Source organism: Strigops habroptila, chromosome 7 (assembly GCF_004027225.2).
Source record: "Strigops habroptila isolate Jane chromosome 7, bStrHab1.2.pri, whole genome shotgun sequence".
NCBI classification, from domain to species: Eukaryota; Metazoa; Chordata; class Aves; order Psittaciformes; family Psittacidae; genus Strigops; species Strigops habroptila.
In genome coordinates, this window is record NC_044283.2 from 34,181,511 (window position 1) to 34,204,807 (window position 23,297).

The following is a 23,297-nucleotide window of genomic DNA, read 5'->3' on the forward strand; positions in this document are numbered from 1 at the left end:
GTTCTCAGGACAGGGAAGAAATAGCAAACCAAGATGAAAAACACTAAAAGGTCATCCAGAGTGTTTCTACAGGACTGAAAAGCAAAAAGATCTGAGGGTAACACTATGGTCTTGTGGACTCAAACGCAGTCTAAAAGACTGAAGATGCAGACTAGATACAGAATGATAAAGTCATGGTGTGGTATGGTTTGGTTTGGAAGGGACCTTAAAGATCATCTAGTTCCAACCCCTCTGCCACAGGCAGGGACACCTTCCATTAGACCAGGCTGTGCAAAGTCCCATGGCACCTGGCCTTGAACACTTCCAAGAATAGGGCAGCCACAACTTCTCTGGGCAACCTGTTCCACTGTCTCACCACCCTCACAGTTAAGAATTTCTTCCTAATATCTAATCTAAATCTCCCCTCTTTCAGTTTAAAGCCATTCCCCCTTGTCCTAACAATACATGCCCTTGTAAAAAGTCCCTCTCCAGATTTCTTGTAGGCCCCCTTTAGGCACTGGAAGCTGCTCTAAGGTCTCCCCAGAGCCTTCTCTTTCCAGGCTGAACAAGCCCAACTCTCTCAGCCTGTCTCCATAGGAGAGGTGCTTCAGCCCTCTGTTCATCTTCGTGGCCCTCCTCCAGACTCGCTCAAGCAGCTCCACATCCCTCTTGTGCAGAAGAAGAGGTATGTGGTACTGTGGGTTATTTCCCAAAGTATGACATATATCAATGACAAGCACACTTCTGTCTTCCAAAACTTGCTCTGCCGCTGCGCTTCTTGGCCAGTGATGCATGAAAAGCGCTCTCGTGCCATCCCAGTGCTTGTACTGCACACAGGGAGAGCTGGATGGGAGCTGCTGATGGAGCTGCTGATGGTGCAGCAAGGCTGGAGCCCTTCCAAACATAGGCTGCTGTGTGCAACCAAGAACCCCCTGGGAAATGGAGCCAAGGGAAGAGCAGAGCTCGATCCTGCTCCAAGCTTGCACTGGGCAATGGAGCCAGAGAGTGCCAGGGCACAAGTGGTGCCTTGGAGGTGCAAGAACAGTGGGCAAGAACTGAGCCCAAAGAGGCCAGGGGACCCCTGTAAAGGGGCCGTGCTCAGTGCTACAGAGGACAAGAAGCAATCCCTGGGGGCCACCCTCGAGTCTAGAAAGCTTCCTCCCCCTCAATGTGGGGCACGAGGGTCACCTGCATGGAGCAGCAGACCCCTGGCCACAAGAGCCCAAAGGAGCCTTGGCAAGGGGCCGTGCTCAGTGCTGCAGAGGAAGGCAAAAAATCCTGGGGACACTCACTAGTCCACCATGGGGAAAAAAAGCCTTCCCCCCCAGCTGCAGGGCATGAGGGGCAATCTTTCTGACCCCCTTTGTGGTGCATGAGCAGCAGGCAGTAACCCAGCCAGAATGGACCAGAGGAGCCCTGACAAGTGGTCCTGCTCAACGCTGCAGAGGAAGGCAGCCCTCAGAAAAAAACTACTTCTTATTGGAGATCACCCAAGTGACCTAACAGCAGTGCTAATAGCAGGATATAGAAACTATACAAGAATGTAGAAATTCTTCTAAAGATTTACAAAAAGACCTGTTTCTATAGACTATTCATCTCTAACTACTAGTGTAACTGCACTGAATAGATATAATTATGTACTGAATAGATGTAACAGTCTACAAAGAGCTACTGAAATCCAAAAGAACAGTATCGCTTTCCATTATATTCCTTTGGACTTTACCTAGCTCCTTCATGTTGCCCTTTGAACAGTGTCTCCCAGGGAGAAGACATGTGAGGTCTGTATGTATGTATCCCTGCATACATATGTATAACCTTCACATATGGAGGTTATGTGGAAAATTGCTCTTTCTGCTCTTTCCAGTGGAAAATTGCAAGGAACAATAGAACCTTCTTTTCCCAGCACTTATGTTGCCAAGTGTATGCATTGACTTTCTTATGATACAGAGGGGGATTTTTTTGCATGGATCTGGTATTTTAGCTGCGGACTGTGATGTGTACATCTGTCAATTATTTATCTGTGATCGATGACCTTTGTCAAAGTCATCAGTGTCTCAGTTCAGCAAACACTTAAGCACATGCTTATTTTAAAGGTGCTCATGGTCTCAAAGGGCATATTGGCCATAACACAGTTAGGCACAGGGCAAGAAGCAGGGTGAAATGTAGAACTGTTGAACTAAACACAGGGCAGCTGGGCTGCAGGACTCCAAGTCTAACTGGAGTAAACAGAAGTCACCCCAAATGCAATAGTATTTATTACATTTTCCGTATGTGATTGTTTTGAACTGTTTTCTACTTCCATAGTAAGAATATTATCCTTTCTAAAAATTCTAGATCTATTATTTTAAAGCTTTAATTCTGAACAAGGCATTTGAATGGGCAATGCCAAACAAAATCAAGTTAAAAATAAGGGTTTAATAACCAAGGTGGGTAGCGGTCCCACAGACATTTGCACTGCTTATGATCTGCTGTTAGTGATTAACTTTCCAGACTGAGGGTATACTGCTGCTGTAATGAATTGTGCACATCTGGCAAAGATCTGAACAGGAAAAGTTTGGGAAACCCTTAATAGCAACAGCAATGTACAGCCAAATTCATCACACTTTGTTCTGGAAGATGCCATTTTCTCTTTAATCAATGGTGAAGACAAATGAGACCAATCAAATGTAGCAGAAATGCGTTGTGAATGCCAGTGAGCTGATTCCCGAGGTTAACTTACACTAGTGCCATTTCCTTCTCAGAACCAGTTCCAGGCTTTGCAAAGCCTGAAGCTACTTCGTATTCTTCCCTATGTTCCTCGGTCACACACAGTCAGTGCTTAAAGAAAGAAAATCCAGACCCTAGCAAACAGGGACACAGAGCAGGAGGGCTGTCAGATGCAAACGCCCATCTATCACAGCTTTTTATGTGAGCTCCACAGCTTTTTATGTGAGCTCAACATAAACAGAGCAAAGACAACTCATGGGCAGAATTCGTCTGGGCTCTCCTGCCTCTAGAAGCGGAGGAGCCAAAATACTACCATGCTGGGTGTCCCAGACACTGCTTCTGCCAAATATAAGCACTTGTAGGGACATTTTTCTCTTCTCTTTGTGGTGTTTATTAGGTACTTTCTGCTTTTCAAAGCATTTGTGGGGAAAAAGTCATATATCCTATGTCTGCTTGATGGCTAAGTAAAGCACAACAACTAACGCCATACATGGGGTGAAATGCCCAGGTTGCCTGTCTGAAGCACTGCTGCTCCAGTGGATGGAAAAGCCCCAGGGGAGTGCAAGAGCACCCAAGTCAAAGCTTTATAGTGCTCTTCATGCTCAGCCTGGTGGGTGATGACTCCCTCATTTTCTGGCAGCCTATGCAACTGCTTTAGCTGGAGTGCAGTGACATCTTTTCTAAATACTGAAATGAGAGAAAGGGGGGGAAAAAAGACTCTAAATGCAACTTTTTGCCATTTAAACACAACATTTACCAGACCATGGAGCTAGTCTGGAAAGTTTTCAAAACCTTCTGTTATGACAAGAAGTGTCCGACTGTTAAATCAATGTTTAGAAATGCAATTTAAAGCTGGCAGAGGCTCAGGTCTCCATGTCAGATGGATGAAGAGGAGCCTATATATGACTGTGAAATAAGTCCTTATTCTTGCTCCAGTAGTTCAGGTTTTAAAATAAAGGTCTAGTGTCATACAAAACTGCAGAAAGCTATCTAACATAACATCTTATTAAATATAGCTCATCTATTTGTAGTTTAATCAAGAAAAACTTAATATTCCCTTTGTCTGGCTCCAAATATTTTTAAATTTCCTTTCTCATAACATTTAAATGAGAAAATTTACCACCTGTCCTGGCCTCTACCAAAAAATAATTTAAATACTAAAGGATCTTCATGGCCAGTATTATGGAACTGTAGCAAGCCTTAACACCAAAAATCCAATTCCAAGTTCTGTTCGTCACAGAGTTCTTGGTATCTAAGCAGCCTGAATTTTCAGTGTTACTGCCAATGAACTACACACTTGAAGACCAATATTTAGTAGCCAAAATGATTTCTAATTGTTGCTGTCTCTGTAGACTTTTATGTCATGCTCATCACTTTACAATCTAGAAATAGCGAAGATATCTCAGCAACCGAAATATCCCAGATCCCCAAGAGGTTAATGCTTCCAGTTAAAATTATCTTGTGAGTAATTCTGAGGAACATTATCTAAGAAAATTATAATATGATGTCAGTATCTTAAGAGGAAAAAAGGCAAAATCATCATATTAATCACTGGCTATGAGCAATCATCCATCCAAACTAAAACACTAGACGTTTCCAACGCATTTCCAAGTGTCCTTAACTTCTTGCCTGTCTTTGGAGCTAATCTTTCCCCAGACTCAAGCGTTGGAGGAGAAATTGGCTCAGAAGTTCCAGTTCAGTCCTGAAATAATAGTAAAGTCCATGGAGGACTGCTGCATCACCTCTCACATCTGAGGCAGCTGAAAGCCCGTGTGTTGCTGCAGGTAGCACCCAAGACATCATGCAGAAGACTGAAGCTACACACCCTCAGGGCTGGGGGCAAAGGCTCCTTCTGCTGGAGATGGCTTCAGGTTTTTCATGGAATACATTTTAATGATTTGGTTAGGTAGAAGCTGGGACCTGTTTCTGTTGGACAATGTAACTTCCTGAAGGTGCTGTGTATGGGTGTATAGTAGGTTTACTGTGGGATGGTGTGGAGAGTCAGTTCTTGTCTAGCAGTCTGCGGGCTTTTGTGGTTGAGGGATAAACACTAAAGTACCTCCATACAGAAAGGGAAGGATTGAGCTATATACGTTTGGGGCAATAGATGAAGCACAAAAAGTGAGCACCATCACACAGTCCCACAATTTTTATAAAAACAAATATTAGATAGAGATGCAAAATTATGTAAATATGTTTTTACAAAAAAGTTGACTACATTTTCTGGTTATTGTTGCAAATAATTCATTCTTACAAATCATAATAGATGGGGTCCCTTGAAACATACAAATGATGTGGAGCCCTGGGAACTGCTGTCATGGACCACTGGGTGAAGAGACTGAATCTGTCATGTGTGCTAGTGTTCTTTATCTTTTGGAAAGGGTACCTCTATCTGACTTACCTGGCTTTCTGCAAATAAGTGAAGATTTTTGGAAATTTCCTAAGCTTAAATATTTAGATACCTTCTGTGGTGCTCCTGAGAAGCCACAATCAGAAGGAAGTCTCTTAGGCAGCTTAGCCTGCAAGTGGTGTGCTTTCTTTGTGTCCCAGTACTGCACCTCGGTAATGTGAGCTCATGCAGGCTGAGGTGCAAGTAAGTGTCCGAGTAAACAAACTACTGTAAATCAGCTCTGAAAGTAGCTTTGCTTGCTCTAGTGCCCTTCTGTACTTACACCTCCTGTGCACCCTTCACCCCCAAACAACGAGTCTACTTATGACCATCCTTAATGCCTATTCCTTTCATCCCAAAGGAGAAGCAAAGGGACCCAAATGTAGGCAGATTCAGGCTATGGCTTAGAGTTTCCTTTTTGATCTGACTGTATTGCTGTACACAGAGCCCAGTTTGCAAAAGATCTCTTTCCTTTTTTTTTAGCTTGTGCCCCAGGAATAAACCAGAAAATGCCTAACTGTGATGGGAGGACTCTGGGGGTCTCAAAAGACAATTTGCATGAATCTGGTATTTCTGAAAGCATATTACTTTTAAATATTAATGTTATTCAGCAGCATAGTAACTGGAGAGCAAAAGGGCAAAAAAATCCCACAAAAACATGTTTCTGTGTGTTCAAGCCCATGTTCTCCTGTAGGATTTGTTGCCATAAATTTCTGGGCCACAAAACAGACTGTATTTTGCAAGGAAGGCTGCAAGTTACCAAGAGACTGAATTGGTTTATACTGTTTTAATAAGACCTCCTGGGAAACAGATTTAATAGTGGAGTGCCAGTATCACATAATAAAATACAGTTTATAGAGGATATTACAACATAAGATACAGTGTGTCTAACTGGAAAGTATTTGCTGAACTTTCAGGGAACAATATCTAAACCTATTATGTTGGAAGCCTGGAAATGAGGCTACGTGGCCACAGTAGTTAAAACAAAAACAAGCTAGCGATTTAGGTGGGAACTGTCTGCCCCGAGGGAAGCAAGAGTTTTCGTATGGGAAGGTCACACAGAGACCTTCCTTTCAGAGAGGGAAACAAAAGGATCAAATATACGGTTTGCTGCAAGCACTCGTCAAACCAACCTCTCGCCCCATTTTCCCTTTCCAGCCACAAGGTTTCCTGCAGGGAAGGTGTAAGGTAAGTGATGTCACAGGGAATTTACAGACCTGAACTTGGGCCCCATGGTGTGGGGTCTGTGATCAAGGTGGAGCAGCAGAGTTCACCACGTTTTTCACTTGTAGGTTGCGAGGTTGAAATCCTCGGAGTCAGACCGAGCTATTGCCGCGAGTACTTCAGCGTCCCCACAGACAAAAACTTTGCGGATGCCATCAGCGATGCTCTTGAGTCTTTGCGGTATGTCACTAGACTTCTGCGGGGTGGGGTTTCCCCTCTCAAGGATGAGTGTTTGGGTTTCTATCAGCCTTGCTCTAGGGAGGTGTTCAGGATTAGAAAACCAGTAGGAAGATGGGAGCTGAGGCTGCTTTGTAGCACTATCATGGAAACATCGCCATAACAGAAATAGGCCCTTACATTAAGATCGGACGGTAAGATGCGCTTCTGTTTCTGTGTGTTGATTACAACACAGAGGGGACATCCTGACTTACTATTTTTAATTTGCTGTTTCTAACCAGTTCAAAATCAGTCTGTGAGTATCTGTTCACTGACCTGCAAGAGCAGACTTTGAAATGCTTGGATTTAGAGAGAGATCCTAGGAATTCAGAAATTCCGAATTTCAGCTCTGGTCACTTGTTTACGAGTTGAACACTTTAGCTCCTTCCACATTTCAGAACATTTCTGTCGCAATGATTTTGGAATGGGCATTCATGTTGTGCAAATATGAACAGAATAGGATAGGATAGAATAGGATAGGGTAGGGTAGGATAGGGTAGGAGTAGAAGGGAATAACAGAATAGAACAGAACAGTTCAGTTCAGTTCAGTTGGAAGGGACCTACAGCTGGAAGTGTTCACACATCATGTAGATGAGGCCCTCAGTAACATGGGTTGGTGGTGGTCTTGGCAGTGCTGGGCAATGGTTGGACTTGATGATCTTCTCCAACCTGGTTGATTCTATGATTCTATCTAGCCCAACTGATGGGAATGATGGGAATATATCTCTCAAACAACTCCTAGGAAAAACATATGCTCCACATGAAGCTTTCCAGTTCCACCATCTCTCATCTAAACATTAACAATGACAATTACACATAGGTTGTAAAATCAGGGAAGATTATGTGGAGCCAGTGCCTTACCTTAGCTATAAATAAGCTTCCTCTTTAAAAACTTGTTGGTTCCATAATTTATCCAATCCCAGGATACGTTTCTACTTTACTACTTGTGTACAGCCGTAAGGATTTGAATCTGAAAAGTTTTCAAGATGTCAAGATGTGTTCAAAGTTTCCTGCCTGGTTTCTATGAAGGCTGCTCGGAACAGTTTGCAGCTCTGTAATTGTGAAGACGACTAGAAGTGAGGCACAAACTGTTAAAAGCTCCAGCCCTCCAAGCTGCTCTTTTGGGTAGCTGGAGCCCATTGGAAGAGTTTCAATAGCTAATTCACCCCGAGTCACAAGGCTGCTTGCTGCTGCCTTCGGTGGAAAAGAAGAGAAGAGCAGGGACACAACAGTGTCAGTGGGGCAGCTCACAAGAGGTGAAAGCTGGTGATTCAAGAGAAGAGCAAATCCCTGCCACCACGATGTCTGCCTTAAACCCCAGCTACAGCCTGCTGAGCAGCCCAAGTCCTATAGATTGTCCTGGACCTGCAGGAGGTCAGGTCTCTGGTGTCCATTTATACACCATCCCTCTTGAATTTCTGCCTGGCTTCCTTTTCTTTAAACTAAATGCCCTGTCTGCAGCAAGGCAGAGAAGAGGAAAAAGGGATGATCCTTGATAAAATTAATAATCAGTTGTGGGTGTAAATACTTCAGGGACATACAATAAGAAAGGAGGGGAGAGAATGAACTGATTAAAAATCAGGTAGGTTTTCCTTCTTCTTTCTCTCATTCATCCTCTTCATTTAGTCCTTTAAAATTTAGCAAACTATTTTCAGTGCTGCTGTGCCAGCCCACAACAAGTAAAGCCTCTGAAATGCCTTTACTGTAGCCATATTCATTTAGCAGGAGTTAGCATCTCTAGGTAGAAGAACCTTGAGCTGTTTTTTATTGTCATTTGCATCTTTTGCAAGAGCTTCTGACTCTTGAAGCTGTTCAAAGGCTGGCAAATGCAGCGTGTTTCCTTTCCACACCCCAGCTAATTGAAAAAGCCCATTAGGCTGAGGCTGGCACTAGCTCTATGTGGGAAAACAGCCTGTGGCAAGGGCAGTCTGTCGCTTGGAGCAGTGCCGTGCTCATCTGCCATAATAGCAGGTATTAGTAGTTAATGAACTGCACTTATGCTCCCACCATGCAAACCTTACAGGAACTTCAGGGTAGAGAGACTATTGTGCCTTGGTGGCCTAGGGGTTAACCTGAGTTTGGTTACAGGAATGTCCTTGCCCATCTTAACTTCACGAGGGTCAAAGGGAGTTTTATCAATGCAAGAGCAGGAATACCTAACTCATCAGGGGGCCACTGAGCTCCTCTTGCAACCAAAGGAAACCATTCTTCAGGAACATTCTCCAGTCTCTTCAAACAGATGCTTTGAGACCATTATTTAGACAAAAAATACTTGAAACTAAGTCAAGCACCCATTTTAGCAAGTAAAACTAAAGCCTCCCTTATCTTTTCATAACTATAATTTAAACATTGTTGTAATCTGCCTACCTTCCTGGACAGGTGTTATGGAGTTTGTGTGGTACTTGCAAAGTGTGTTGATAAAATATAACCCTCTTTTTGTTATTGCCATTGATGCTGTCCAGCTTTCTTTAGCAAGCTTTCCTTAGCCGTTTCTGTTAAAAGTACTGATAATGGGAGAAGACAGGACTAACACACAGTTAGGAGGACAGATTACTTCTCTCATGCAAGCCATGATCAGAGATACCTAGTTTTCTTAGGAAAACTGGCAAAAAATGGAAACAAAGTCAAACTCAATCTTACAAGCTCTGGACGTGCTGTACACAATCCTGACCCATAAGTAGAGCTTGTCCTGGTAAAGTCATGTGCAAAGTTGAACCTTCATCCCTACAGCACTGAGTCCTCACTGAGAAATCTCACTGCAGCTTAAATAAGACCACTTGTTTTATGCAGTAAATCTCTTTCTTAGCTTCTATCTTGATTGAAATGATCATTTAGTTACAGGTGAGAACACACAAAGCAGTCTAAGTAACTAATTAATACAGGCACTGCAGCAGAAGAAAACTATTTCAGTAGGTTCAATGCGTGTGTATGCAACGTAGAAATTACAGGGTTAAATCTTAACAGTCAATTTATGCCTAATACAGATGGACAGTAATGGTGAAAATGAAACTGGGGGGAGGGAAGGACCGCTTAATTTGAATGATTTTAAAATTATGAGGAGTGAGATAGAACACTGTTCTGCAGGGCCAGCAGTGGAGAAATTCCCACCACAGCAGAGACCTTCAACTTCTTCCAGGGCTGCTCCTCTGAGGCCTTCAGAAACTTACAAATGCAAATGACAGACCCTAATTCATTCATTAAGTCCCTCACCTCTGATGTTTTCTCTTCTGTCTCTCTCATTACACCACATTAATCAGAGAAGCTGGGCCTGTCAGGACATCACACAAAGTCTTTTTGTAGGGATCTTGATCTGGATGAGGGCATGCATTGTGGATGGCACACCCTGTCATATCTTAACAACAGTAGAAGAAGACTGGGTTTGAGCTTCATGAGTGTAGATTTGTGATTTTATCCACACAACTGCTCTCAGGGAGGATTACAGTGAACCATAAAGTGGTCATGAAAATGTAATTAAGCCCTGATGTATGCACAATCCACACTAATTAGGCTGAAGGCATTCAGTGCAGAAACGTGCGATCAGCTAAATTTGTGCAACTCTGAGATTACCTGAGTTTCCCTTTGGTCATATTCCTGAATAAAAACACCACGTAAAATCTCACCCCAGTTCATACCACTTGGGATTTTGCAAGGTCATGGAAAAACTCGTCCTGAGTTGGCCTCAGTGGTTTGGAAGACCTCACACAGGAGAGAGCTAGAAGTGCCAAACTTTAATTAAAGCACATTTGACTGGTAATTCCCACAATCCTTTTAATAAGGGCATTCAGCACAGAAATCAGTATTTCTTCTGGGTCTTTCTTTGTCCTCAAAGGAAAAGCTGCCTTCCTAATTCGAAGTGGTAGTAGAGGGCTGCCAGGCCAGCCAGTGGTTGTACGTGTCAGTCTGTACCTGGCAGCTCTGATGGGATCTCAAGCAAACTCAGGAGACTCTGGGCATGAATAGAATCATAGAATGGTTTGGGTTGGAAAGGACCTTAAGATCATCTAGTTCCAACACCCCTGCCATGGGCAGGGACACCTTCCACTAGACCATGTTGCCCAAAGCTCTGTCCAACTTGGCCTTGAACACTTCCAGGGATGGTGCATTCACAATTTCCTTGGGCAACCTGTTCCAGTGCCTCACCACCCTCACAGTAAAGAATTCCTTCCTTATAGCTAATCTGAATCTCCCCTGTGTAAGTTTGAACCCATTGCCCCTTGTCCTATAACTACAGTCCTGATGAAAAGTCCCTCTCCAGCATCCTTGTAGGCTCCCTTCAGATACTGGAAGACTGCTATGAGGTCTCCTGCTGTGAGAAATAATGAGCCCAGCCATGCAACAGGAGGTAGGAAAGCACAGGCTGGAAGCAGAAAATGAGGTTTTGTAGCTCTGTGTGTGGTGAGGGCAACAAGGTCGGCAGCCAGGAGCTCTCCACACGTGTCAGCCTCTCACTCCTTCTCCTTCCTCCCACCTCAAGCAATGGCAGTGCAGAGATGGCCGCGGTGTACTACGAACGCATCGACGTGGAAGGCCACCACTATGGTCCTTCATCCCAGCAGCGTAAGAACGCTTTGAAGGAGGTGGACAAAGCCTTGAGCAACATGATCACACTCATCAAGGTGAGTGGCATCCAAAAACCCAGCTCCTGGCTGAGTTTGGAAAAGGCTTTTAAACCTGTTCTTTCTGGCATGGCCCAGAGCTTAGTTAATGCCTGTTAATTGGGTTTGTTGGCTGTAAATTTTGAATTCCTGAGAAGCAGAGGCTACCGAGGTCATGTGGAAGTCAAGGCACTATTCCCCTAATTTTATTTTCATCAATGGTATTATAATCCTCCTAATGGATTATTAAACCAATAGCCCCAGGAAGCTGTAAACCAATATACATGTTGCTCTGTTTATAACTTTTGTTACTGGCTGGGCTTTATAATAAGTAAACGAATCAAAACCGCTTGCTTCCTAAGGTTTCTGGAATCAGACAATTAACTTTTATAGCAGTTTTTATGGACTGTTCAGAACTCTGTACTTCAAACTTTGTTTTAAAGAACATTATCTAAATGATACTGCAGTGAGAAAAGGAGGATACTGAGCTTTTGGTTAAATGTCAATTCTGTGAATATTTCTGGCAGTGGTTGGAGTTCTTTAGGTGTTTCAGTGAGGAGAGGAATATGTATTTCCAATTTCACTAAATTATAAAAGCTCTAATGCTAAGTGCTTGTGCTTGGGAGGGGAAGAGAGGAACACCCCAGCCACAGGTGGCGCCATAATGAGCTCTTCCCCAGTTGTTTTGGCCTACAGATGAAGAACAGTTGGGTAAAATCCTGCCTGGCACCAACTAGAACTAGTTTGTGGCACTGGGATGTAGGATCTGGTGATTTAGCAGGGGCATGGATTTACTTTGGAAAATCTCTCTTAGGCACTAACCTCTCAGACTCTCCCAAGGCAGCAAGTAAGAGTCAATGTCCACCATTATGGGTGGTATCAAAGCACATTGCAGGGCATTTGTGGCCATGCTCCTTCTGGCCAACTTCCATTAAATCAGTGGAGGTCAAATGGGGATTAAAATTTTCCAGCGAGCACAGACAGTGTGAAGCTCTAACCCGTCCTTAATGGCTATCATGCACTCACTCCACAGAGCAAGGGCCTCCAGCATGACGTCAATGTCCTCCTCTTCTCTGATCACGGGATGACAGACATCTCCTGGGTGGACAAAGTGATTGAACTGAAAAACTATATCAATATGAGCGATACCATACAAATGAAGGATCGAGGCCCTGTTGTGAGCCTCTGGCCAGCTCCAGAAAAGCATGCGGAGGTAAGTGCAGCTTATTTGTATTTATTTAATTTTGTGTTTCCTTCATTTTGATGACAATCGTGTCTTTTATTTGCTCACATCTAAATCCTTCTCTCAGAGATGTGTGTAAAAATCAGCCTGAAGCTCTTATCGGGAGTCAGACTTGGATCCTGTGACACTCTTGTGATGCTGGTTTCTGAAGGGAAGTCACACGAGTCAAATTAAAAAGCATAAACTTTCACTATTATTTGGCACAGATAACTGCTTTCAATCCCCACCAATGTGTACTTCAAATAAATAGCTAAAAGATTTTTGTTCAAAATCCGTTTTCAGGATTTCTTGAATATATATTAGTCGATTCATTGACAGTCTGTCTGGGATTTTCAAATGATCTGGAGCACGTCAGGCATTCATATTCCAGTAAACTACCATAGGGTTTGAGGAATGAACTCCATTAGACCAGAATTACAAAAAATAATTCTTTACAGTATTCTCCTTTGAAGAATTTTGATGAATAAGCATGTTGGATTGAATCACCATAAAGCCCAAGGCCAGAACTGCGGGATTTTGAGGGACAAATTAAAACAATACAGAAAAAAATTTGGAAACCACTTGAAAAGAATGAAAATGCAGCAGCTGTAACTAATAGACTAGTACTTTATAGTTTAACCAGAAACCAGTGCTTGAGAAGTCATTATTGCTGTCCTTAGAATATGGATGAGTGGATGTACAAAATGGGCAGTGCATGCTCCAGGTGAATAATTTTGTTTTCTGTGTTATATTTTAGCCAGATCCAGTATATTGTGGCTTATGCAATATTTTTTTGAAGAGAATACTTGCTATTTTTTGCAGCCAAACAGGCACTCCAGGAATTGTGTAGCTGCAATATTCTGACCATTTCAAATTAGTGCCAGAATTGGAAGTTGACTTGGAGGCATGTGTAAGCAATTCAGTCACTGTTGCTGTAGGGGATCACAGCATTTATATGTGCTCTCCTCGGCCTGAGCTCAGAGATACCCATTTTTGTAGGCCAGACCTTCAAGCAAGGGCAAGTATAAGTTGCAACTTCACACAGACATGGGGTCTCATCTGACAAAGCTTTTAAGTACATGCTTCTCTCTCATTAAACAGCCCAATTTCCCTAGGGAGAATAAAGTATAATGCCTCACACCATGGTTTCATTTTCTTCCTTAATTTCTTTTTTAGGACTTCTTACTGGAGTATGGCTTTTTTATAGCAAAATAAAGTTGATTTTCTGCTTCCCAATAGCCAGATTCCTCTATTCTGAATTTACTTTAAAGAGGCATGTTTAGGAATTAGATAGTACCATAACATAGGGGTTATTACCTTGAAGAGTCACTCCATTTTGAAGCACCTGAAGTACTGGTGAAACACCAGGACCACTCTCTAGTCCAGGTCATGGTGGGAGGGTCTGGCTGAGTCACACCATCACACCCTGGTGCCATCCTTATGGCAATTGCATATCAATGCAAATCCCTTGCACACATATAGACACAAGTGGACTTAGCTACAGGCTAGTGAAGAACCTTTCATTCTTTGCAGAATTTAGCTATTTATTCCTGAAGATTATATATATTTAAGCGAAAAAGCAATGTACACTCTGGGGACTCCAATAATGGCCTTCTTTATGGAATATGAACATCTTCTTCAGGCATTGAAAATATTTTTTCTTAATAATTTGTGATTTAACCACATTTGTGTGGTTATATTCATGACAGTATGATTAGTATTAATAAACCACTTCTAGGGCATTGTGCAGCTTCAAAGCTGCAGGCATTGGCTGATTAACCTCACAGCATTCTTATGAAGCAGGCAACTAAGCACTATCTGTCCTTTTGATAGGGATTGACTGGTTAAGTGTAAGAAACACAAGTGAGGTGACATGAATTGTTCACTCAAGAGCACAAAGAGAGAATGAGTGGCAGAGGCCAAAGACAGCATCCCTTTTCTGCATGTGTACTCAGTCCACATGGTGCCTTTAAGTATCTTCCATCACTTAGCTTACTGTCCTCCTGTAATGGTTTGGTTTCTGGTCTATCTCTGTAGGTTGATACACTCGCATACATTTGTTGAGTGCATGTCTTATAAATGTATATAATACCTGAATTCATGCATTCCTGCGTGTCTATGATCCAGGTTTTCAGAACTTGCTAAACCACATAAGCAGGTTTTGTACAGTTGTCACATTTGGACCAGTAATGTCCTAGTTTGAATGTGCTGATGATTAGCCATTGAAGAGGATTAGCCATTTTACACATTTGGGTGTTTCCATGTACCCGTAGGTGCATATACACTCTTTACAGCCATGTGGTGTCCTAACATTTGTTTTCTTTGCAGATATATCAGAAATTGAAAGGTGTGGAACACATGAACGTTTATAACATACAGGATATTCCAGACAGGTTTTTCTACAAAAAAGGAAAATTTGTGTCTCCTCTGACTCTTGTGGCTGAGAAGGGATGGTTCATAGTAGAGGTAAAATATAGAAGCAAAATACTTAGACATGAATGTGAAAAGGTGCAATATATGAAAACAGTCAAAAAAATGTATAATTTTAAGTGTTACATCCTTCACTTGGGCTGACTACAAAACTGATGTCAAATATTGCTGTGTGCTTAAAAGAGCCTAAAGGCACAGCGGCTTTACTGCATACAAAGTTAAATAGTCAAGATGGTTCTTTTTTCTGCATTGTCATAAAACAGGAGGAGTTTGTGCGTTTCCCGTTCCAGTTCTACTGCTTTACTTCTCTTACCCCTGCCCACCTACCTTCACCTTAGACAGAGAAAGGGTGTTTCCATTTCAAGACCTTGCTGTCCCTCTATTCAGCAGCACTTCGTGGCAACTTTTCCTTCTGCCTGGCTTCCCACCCACCAGGCCCTGTCCTAAAAATGCCTCAGTTCTCCTAAGTCCTCCAGTCTCAAAAGGGTCAGGCTGGGGGTTTACTCCTCAGGGATGCCCAGTGCACACACTGCAATCTGGGAGCTAGTTAAGCACACAATGAGTTAGACTTGCACATGAAGAGATTTTTCATACCAACTTGTGTTGTTACTATAATTATTGTCATTATTATTTTGTACTTTTATCACTACTGAGCATCTCCACATTACAGATATTAACTGCATCTCAGCACAGCTGAGAGGTGAGGCAACTTAGATATCTTCCAAGTAGGTAAACTGAGGAGCAGTACGAAGTGATTTGCCCAAGGCCATACATTAAGTCAGTAAACTGGTGACAGAACCAAGGAGTCCTGGGTTTTCACACTGTCCCAGTGCAGTCACTGCCTTGCAGATCATTGTAACTCAGTTGAGCGTCTTCTCTCATGACCCTCAGAATTACTGCTCACCAGGCTTTGCTCAAGATGGCCCACACCACCACATTTCTCGCTATCTAACCTGACTTTAGGATAATAATTCCTACAGCTGAATAAAAATGCACCTCTAAAAAACTCCAATTGCTTTTGAGTACATTTGTGGTTAAAAAACATTTCTGCTTAAAAAAAATATATACATATAAAAGCTGGAGTTAAGACTCAGGCAGCTAATGTAGGAATCTGGAACATTTTTGCCAAAACAACTTTAAAAAATTACAACTCAAGCCTTTTGTATAAAATTCAACAGAGAACATTTTTACATATTCTGGGGAAAAAAAGAAAGGCACTTTAAAAAAAATCATTGAAACTCTGACAAACCTTAATAACAGTGCAGCAAACACTGCTGCTGTGGTAATTATTTCTGTCTCTCTGCCCATTCCTTCCCATTGTTTCTGATTTTCAAGAATGTCCCCTCATTAATGCTGTCAGATTTTCCTTCTCCTCGGTACATTTTCATTATCTGTGAATGGGATGTGAAAATGAAAGTTTCCTGTCATATTTTTAAAGCAATAATTGAGCCTTCTATTATCCTTTCTGCCCAAACCACTGCAGAGAGGATGTTTAGCTCTTCCCTATCATGCTCATGGGGTGTTTTACTCTGTTGGCTAGTGGATAGCTACAAGCTGTTTGAGAAAGGGGAATTTTTGAGGAGGGGGGGAATGCGTCTGAAAGCTGGGTGTTTTGTTGGGGTTTTTTTCCAGCAAGCAGCATAGGAACAAAGCCATTCGCATTTTGGTTAAAGGAGGTTGAGGAGGGATTTCTTGAACTTCCAGCTGTATAGAAGCTGGTCTGCTAACATTATCTCAGTCCCTCCATATGAATGAGAGGTCCCCATCCTTTGAGCAGAATTTCCTCCAGCTGCTCTCCTGCATGCAACAATGGCTTTAGCCCTCAGGGCTGCATGCTCACCCCGTACCCATCCCAGTGTACATCCCAAGTTTTAGGGAACAGTCCATCATTGACAGTCCCAGAAACGCCTGCTTCATCCTTGAGGAGCAGCGCTAGACCAGGCTTAGGCTGAGCCTGAAAAATCACTATCATCTCAGTTGAGTCCTCTGTCCCACTGGAGCTTGCCAAAGCAGGCACGTCAGGGTGCTGCTGATGCCCTGGCCCCAAAGAAGCCCCAGAGCTTTGTGTGGTTTGCTGTAAGGCAGAGCCTGATGCTCTAGAAGGGCAGTTGCTGAGATGCTTGCAGCCCTTTCCCTCAAGCTACTGCTGCTAAAGGTTCCATTTCACAAGCTCCCACTTCAGCTGCAGCTGTGAAAGAAAGTAGCTTGTTTTCTGACCCAACTAGCAGCAAAAATAATGGCAATGGCTGTGGCTGTGACTGCACATCTAGCTGTGAACAGGTATCTCCTGGTGTCTTGGTGGGCGATGGGAAGGCACACTACCTCCTGTGCTTGACATCCCTGGGGAAGCAGCTGAGCCCACAACATCTGACAGGACCACAGAGGGGTGTAGCTTCAGCAATGTCATGATACTGTCAAAGAAACACTGCAAATTAGATGTGACTTGGCTTGTGTGGAGCTGATGCTAACAAATGCTGTACAGGTTGCCTAATGGTGAGCAGCCCAGTGACAATTAGTCCCCAGGAACCACAGTAAGCAGAGCTGCAGCTAAGGTAGGAAGAGGGGAAGGAGTCTGTTTTCTCCTTGGCTTGCTCTGAGTGTTGTCAGTGAAAGAGATGGGGACAAGGAAGGACATTTAATTTGTCAGCTAAAATTGTTTAATTATCCGGTACATCTGCTGACTGGTACATACAAAGAAATGCAAGGGATAGTCCAGGGGTTCCCCTGGAAAGCAGTTGGAAGAGCTACACCTCATAGCCATAATCACTGCCATTCTCAGTGCTCCTGCACTTGGGAAGAGGAGGAAAACAAAAATCAGGCAAAACAAATGTTTGCAAAAGGAAAAGAATCCTCAGCCAAGCTGCTTCACCATCTGCAGGGGCTGTGGCACCACTTGCCCCACTCGCCCCACTCGTGGGAATGTGAGACTCTGCTGGGGCATCTTCTGTGCTTCCGTGATGGAGCGTGAAGCCCAGACCTGGCTGCTTAGGGAACTGTAGCTCCTTCCCTGTAGTGATCGGAGAAATTAATGCTGGGGGTCTAATGAACTGTCATCTGATGTTTTTTGTCTAAGTTTTGGGGATATCTGGAGTGTCACATCTGCTGCCATCCCTAGGGAGCATGAGACAAGAGAAACTCACAGAGAGGGTTGGTGCAGCATTTTGAGCAGCCCCTATGCACAGCTGCTCCTGAGGGGACTGGGGTATGGCACTATTGTAGGTAGTCTGGTAAGAGCTGTAAATACAAAGCAGAAGAAAGGGAGGAGGGAATTTGAAAGTATGAGTTAAGTGCAATATGGGCGAGGAAGAACAAGAATTATGATGACAAATTATTAAAGCATGGATGCACTGAGCAGGGAGGGAAAACTGAGAATGGTCTATGCCAAGAAGAAGGGGACTGAGCCTGTGTTCCCTGGAAGGAACCTCACTGCTTTAATACTAAAACAAGCAGGGAAAAGAAATAATAATAATTAGAGAGTATATAGTAGGGGGTGATATTTGTATTGTTTAGGCTGACTAGTCAAATGGAGCAAAAATGGCTCTTTTTTCTATGTATGTTGCCTGTGGCATGTTGGGCAGAACAACACACCATCAGATCCATGCTAGCATGCAGCGGGAGAGGGACACCACCATGCTTACATGTGTCACACACATCTGTGATACTTTGTGCTCATGACAGAACTTCAGAGGAGTGAAAGGCAGAAAGTTTCCTTCCCTGCTCAGCTGGGAGGTGGGCTACTGGCTGAGGTGGCAAAGCAAGCGGGGGTACTGGTGGGGTGGTACTGCAAATGGGGACACAGCACAGCACCCTACACAGCCCAGTAGATGGGCACTGACCATGCTCTGCTGTTGTCATCCAGAGCAGGGACAAGCTGCCCTTCTGGGAGAACGGGACGGGGAGGAAGGAGGCCTGGCAGAACGGCTGGCACGGCTATGACAATGAGCTCATGGACATGAGAGGCTTCTTCCTTGCGTATGGGCCAGGTATAGTGCTGCCATCCCTGGTGTCCTGCTCCCTCTCAGACCCATGGCCCCTGCCCCAGCATCCCTGCAGTGTCAGGACCTTGATGTGGCACTCTGCGATGCCCAAAAATTACAAATAGATGGCAGGATTTCCTCACAATGGCTGGATACCAGGAAGGCTCCTAGTTCTGTATCTGTTTTATAGCTGGAGAAACAGGGCAGAGAGACGTGAAGGGATTTGATCAGCCCCTCTCTGACATCCCAGCACAGTAACTCTATCCGTTTGCCCTATTTTCTTAAATTTTGGCCTACATTTTTAATTCTATGTGAAACACATTCATCCTCCTTTTGTTGGTGGATTCAGACTCACGAACACAGAGCCTTTTCTTTGGGAAAGCTGCAGCATCCCTAACCCGCCTGTCCGATGGGCAGGCACAAACCCCCCTGGTTTCCATCTCATCAGGCCCTTTAAACACTGCTGAGCACCAGACTGCAACTGCAGGCAGGAGCAAAAGCAAAGCAGAATGTGCAATATTCTGCTATTAAATCTACTGAGCACACATGATAAAGTAGCTCCTGTACTTCATAATTTTTTAAGGTTTTTAGGTTTTAGACTAAAATTGTAGTAAAGATAATGAATAAAAATCTTCTAAATGTTCTTGCTGGACTATGTTCTAAATTGTATAGTGTGCCACATCCCAGCCTGCTGGGTATGTCACACAGAAGAGCCCTTGCCCCACAGCACCCCACGTTTCAGGAGCTGAGCCCCAAGCCATATGATGCTAACTCCTCTCTTTTCCCTGTTTTCCGTGCAGATTTCCGATCCAACTTCCGAGCGCCTCCCATCAGATCCGTGGATGTTTACAACATCATGTGCAGCCTGGCAGGGATACAGCCGCTGCCCAACAATGGCTCCTGGTCCAGGGTGGAGTGCATGCTCCGAAACACGGCCCCCTTGGCACCGCTGGCCCCGCGCAGCAGCTGTGCCCTGCTGCCAGCTCTGCTGTCCCTGCTGGCCGTGCGGATCTCCTTACTGTGACCCCCAGCAACGCCGGGCAGTGTCACCAGCAGCGCCACCCCTCTCTTTTCTTCTTCGTTTGAATAATAGCTTCATTAATAGAGTGCTGCCTCCCACTGCTCAGTCGTGCTCCACCAGGGAATCTGACCCATCCTGCCTTTACAGCGGTTATGACATGAAGCCAGGTTCTATGCTGCTCCAAACACAGCCAGGGAAGTCAGTGTTGCTACTCCAGATTTACAGCACTGGCCGCAAAAGCAGAATCCACAAAATTTCTGGTGGGTGCACATGAGATATTTGAGCACCAAATGCACCTGAAACCAGCAACTGAGAGGCTCACTGGGCTCCCGGTCCTGAGAAGCTCAGGGTGGAGATACACCTCTGTGCATCTAACTGGGTTCTTTCTGATTTACTCCTTCATCTCCAGCTCCCTCACGAGCACAACCCCAACTTCTCCTTACAGTGCCAAGCCCTGTCTACGCTGTCGCGTTCTTCAGAGAGCCAAGCACTTTGCTGAGTGGTCATAACGCCGAGAGAGGTAATCGGTGGGAGAGCAGTGAGAGCATCCTACTTCTATCAGCCCCTCCTTCTTCATTTTCTACAAAGTGAGGCCTGGCCCTGTGCACCTCCAGGGCCAGGCTTTCCTCATGGACCATGGCAGCAGGGACGGCTAGGAAAGGGAAGAGTGATAGAAATCCTCCACTTCAAAAACAGGACGGTGAAAAGGCATCTGGACACCCAGGGGTCAGGAGAAAGAAGGATGAGGAAGCCTGGCACTTAACAGCCTCTCTGCTTCTTCTGGTGAAGATAATTCCATCTGCTCAGGTGTTGGGGTTTTGTACCCAATTGTGTTCCTGAAGGCTTTTCAACACTTACTGCTTTTCTACCGGCTCCTGCTCTCCATTGCTGCCTCCTGAGCAGCACATGCCCCTCTATCCTGCAGCAGGGAGAGAGGTCTGTACTGATGGATCTCCCACGCTCTCAGTTAATCCTAGCTAATATTTCCACCACAGGCTATCAAGACCAAGCAAAGTTGTAACAGTAAAGTTAAATAGCGGGAAAGAATAGAGCTGTTGTTGGAGGTGCCTTTGGGAGTGCTCAGCGCTTGTTCCGATATACCTCTGAACCAGGAGCTTTCCATGACAAACTGCCTTTGGAAGGATTTAGGTCCCTCCCCATGCAAAATAAACCTCTAGAACTTACTATTCCTGTGGATCCAGAGACAAGCACGATGTGTGTGTATGTGTGGTGCACTGTGTGTAAGGGTGAATGATTACACCGCAGAAAAAAAAAACCAAACACCAAATTAAACTTGACAAAAGACTTTGTAATAGCCATAAAGATTTATGTAATGTGTTTTTAAAGCTCAAGTGAACCATCAAATCAATTAGGGGAAGAAAAAGGGAGAAAATCAGTCTTTGTTATTAGATTGTTGAGTGTAAAAGGCAATTTAGTGCTTTTGAAGCATTTGCAGTAGCTGTAAAACAAGCACCTGTTGTTCAGAGTTCCCTGTTGCTCTTTAATGGTCCAGGCTCAATGAATTTGCCAGAGCATATTTTTAAAGCAAAAAAAAAAAAAAAAAATTATCAATATACAAGAAACCAAATGACTAAATTATCAAGCTTTGTTTGGAAATCAACAGGATGCAGTCAGTGCCTGCTAATCCCCCCACAGCCTGCCATTTTAACTCTTACAGTGAGCAGAACACAAGGTCTTCTTACAGAAGAAAAGACCCTGAAATGATAGGGGTATAGTCAGCTTCTCAATTATACCAGCAGTAATTGGAAATAACAAATAGGGTCCATCGGGTTGTTCCAGGGATGGAACATGACACATGAAACCAACATTGACCCTTGCGAGTACTTTGTATAACTCATTTTTGTGGCTGACCATTTTGGTCAGTGTCCACATGCAAGTACTGCAGAGTGTATCTTCTAATTGCAATATGATTTGTTCGACCTTAATGCAAGCATTGTCTGTACGGCAAAAGGGGGATTTGACGGTTGACCTGCAAGAAAGAAGCTCATTAGGTTCAGGAGAACTACAGCTGATTATTTTTTGAGAAGTGCATCTTTCTTCCTGGGAAATGTTGTACCTCTGAATCAGTTCACATTCTCATTCAAAAATCACATGTCTTGACTCTCGCCTATTTTTCTGTGTGCTATGCAAAGGAGGCGGGTGTATTTTAAAACCTATTTCTGAATGATGTTTTTATACAATGACTGATTGTGAATGAGTGAATAATTCTAAGAATGGTGTTGGGGAAAATGTGCATCTTTTTGTAAATGCTGCAAGGTTTGGGGAAAAAAAACCCATCCCATAATGCCTTGCCTTTCTGGTTTGATTGCTGCATCAAAGTGTGATAAACAGTGTTTGAAGCTTGTGCTGATTAATCATCAGAAAGATAAATGATAACATTGTTTAGAAATGGCAAAGTTGTCAGCATGTAAATTAGGGACATTAAAAACATCACACGAGATACTGTAGCTTGTATATGCAGTCCTTTTTTCCAGATGTATTTCAATATTTAACCTGTTGAACATCCACCCAGGGACATGTAATTCACACTAGCAAATGGACATGACTCCCCTTAGAGTCATTTTGCTCTCCTTCGAATAGAGGTGAGCCCAGGGTGCTCTCTCCAGATCCACTTCTCCAAGCCCACCATCAGCAATCAGCTGCTTGCACGGAAGTCAGGTGCATTGTCCCAGGGTTCAGTTGATTCAGGCTTTCCAGAGCCCTCACGGCAGACCCCGCTTCCCAGCACAGGATGGTGCAAATGGCAACAAGGCCTCAAAAACCAACATGGGGGGCCTCAAGGACAAGGGGCTCCAATCCCGCTTTAAGCTCCACAAACTAACAACAATGTTGATGGAAGAGAGTGATTTAATAAAGTCTCCAGATTTACTCACTGTGATTTATCTTGTCTTCCTCACATTAACTGACCACAGAGGCAGGGAAGGGATGATGGAGGAGAAGCAGTGCAGGTGCTTCATACCAATGAGCCCTTTAATTCGCAGCAGGACTCCCTTTGAACTGGCAGCACTGCCAAGGTTTTGCCCAGAGATGCTACCCTCGTCTCCCATGAACATGGGTCCCACAAACAGGAGGGTGCTGAGGGACCACCTCCATGGGGGCAGCACGGGAATCAGTCTCAGTCAGCTCCCCACTGCGGTGCCAAAAAAGGCAATTTCTCACCTAAATGGGATGCAAGTACCAGGACCTCATAGCTAAGGGCTGAATTAGAGGATTTTGTGGTGCTGGCCACCTTTGTTGTCTCCTAACTGCTCAGCAGAAGTCAAAACTCCGCTCCTCAGGGTGAAATGCAGACCAAATGAGCTCGGGGAAGTGAAAGGCATTGGAAAAGCTCCATGTAACATCTCCCCCTCCTCCTTTTCCCGTAGGACTGTGGCGGAGCCGGCAGGCGGTTGCAAATCCAACAGGATTTTGTTAAGAAAACATGGCCTAATGAAGGGAAAAGTTTGAAACCCTCTGTTTTATCATAATGAGTCTTTAATAGTTGCTTTGAAAGACAGCTTTCATCTCCATGGAAAAA

General features: G+C 44.0%; 1 protein-coding gene across 1 annotated transcript in view; it reads left to right on the top strand.

Annotated features, from left to right (window-relative positions):
- Positions 1-22,658, top strand: part of ENPP6 (ectonucleotide pyrophosphatase/phosphodiesterase 6) — a 34,112-nt gene extending 11,454 nt beyond the window's left edge. Inside the window, exons 3-8 of the mRNA XM_030492813.1 lie at positions 6,367-6,478; positions 10,989-11,130; positions 12,143-12,322; positions 14,660-14,797; positions 18,621-18,744; positions 19,539-22,658. Of these exons, the coding sequence (XP_030348673.1) occupies positions 6,367-6,478; positions 10,989-11,130; positions 12,143-12,322; positions 14,660-14,797; positions 18,621-18,744; positions 19,539-19,762 (920 nt within the window). The 3' untranslated portion in view covers positions 19,763-22,658. The remainder of the gene's footprint in view (positions 1-6,366; positions 6,479-10,988; positions 11,131-12,142; positions 12,323-14,659; positions 14,798-18,620; positions 18,745-19,538) is intronic.
- Positions 22,659-23,297: the final 639 nt, after the last annotated feature.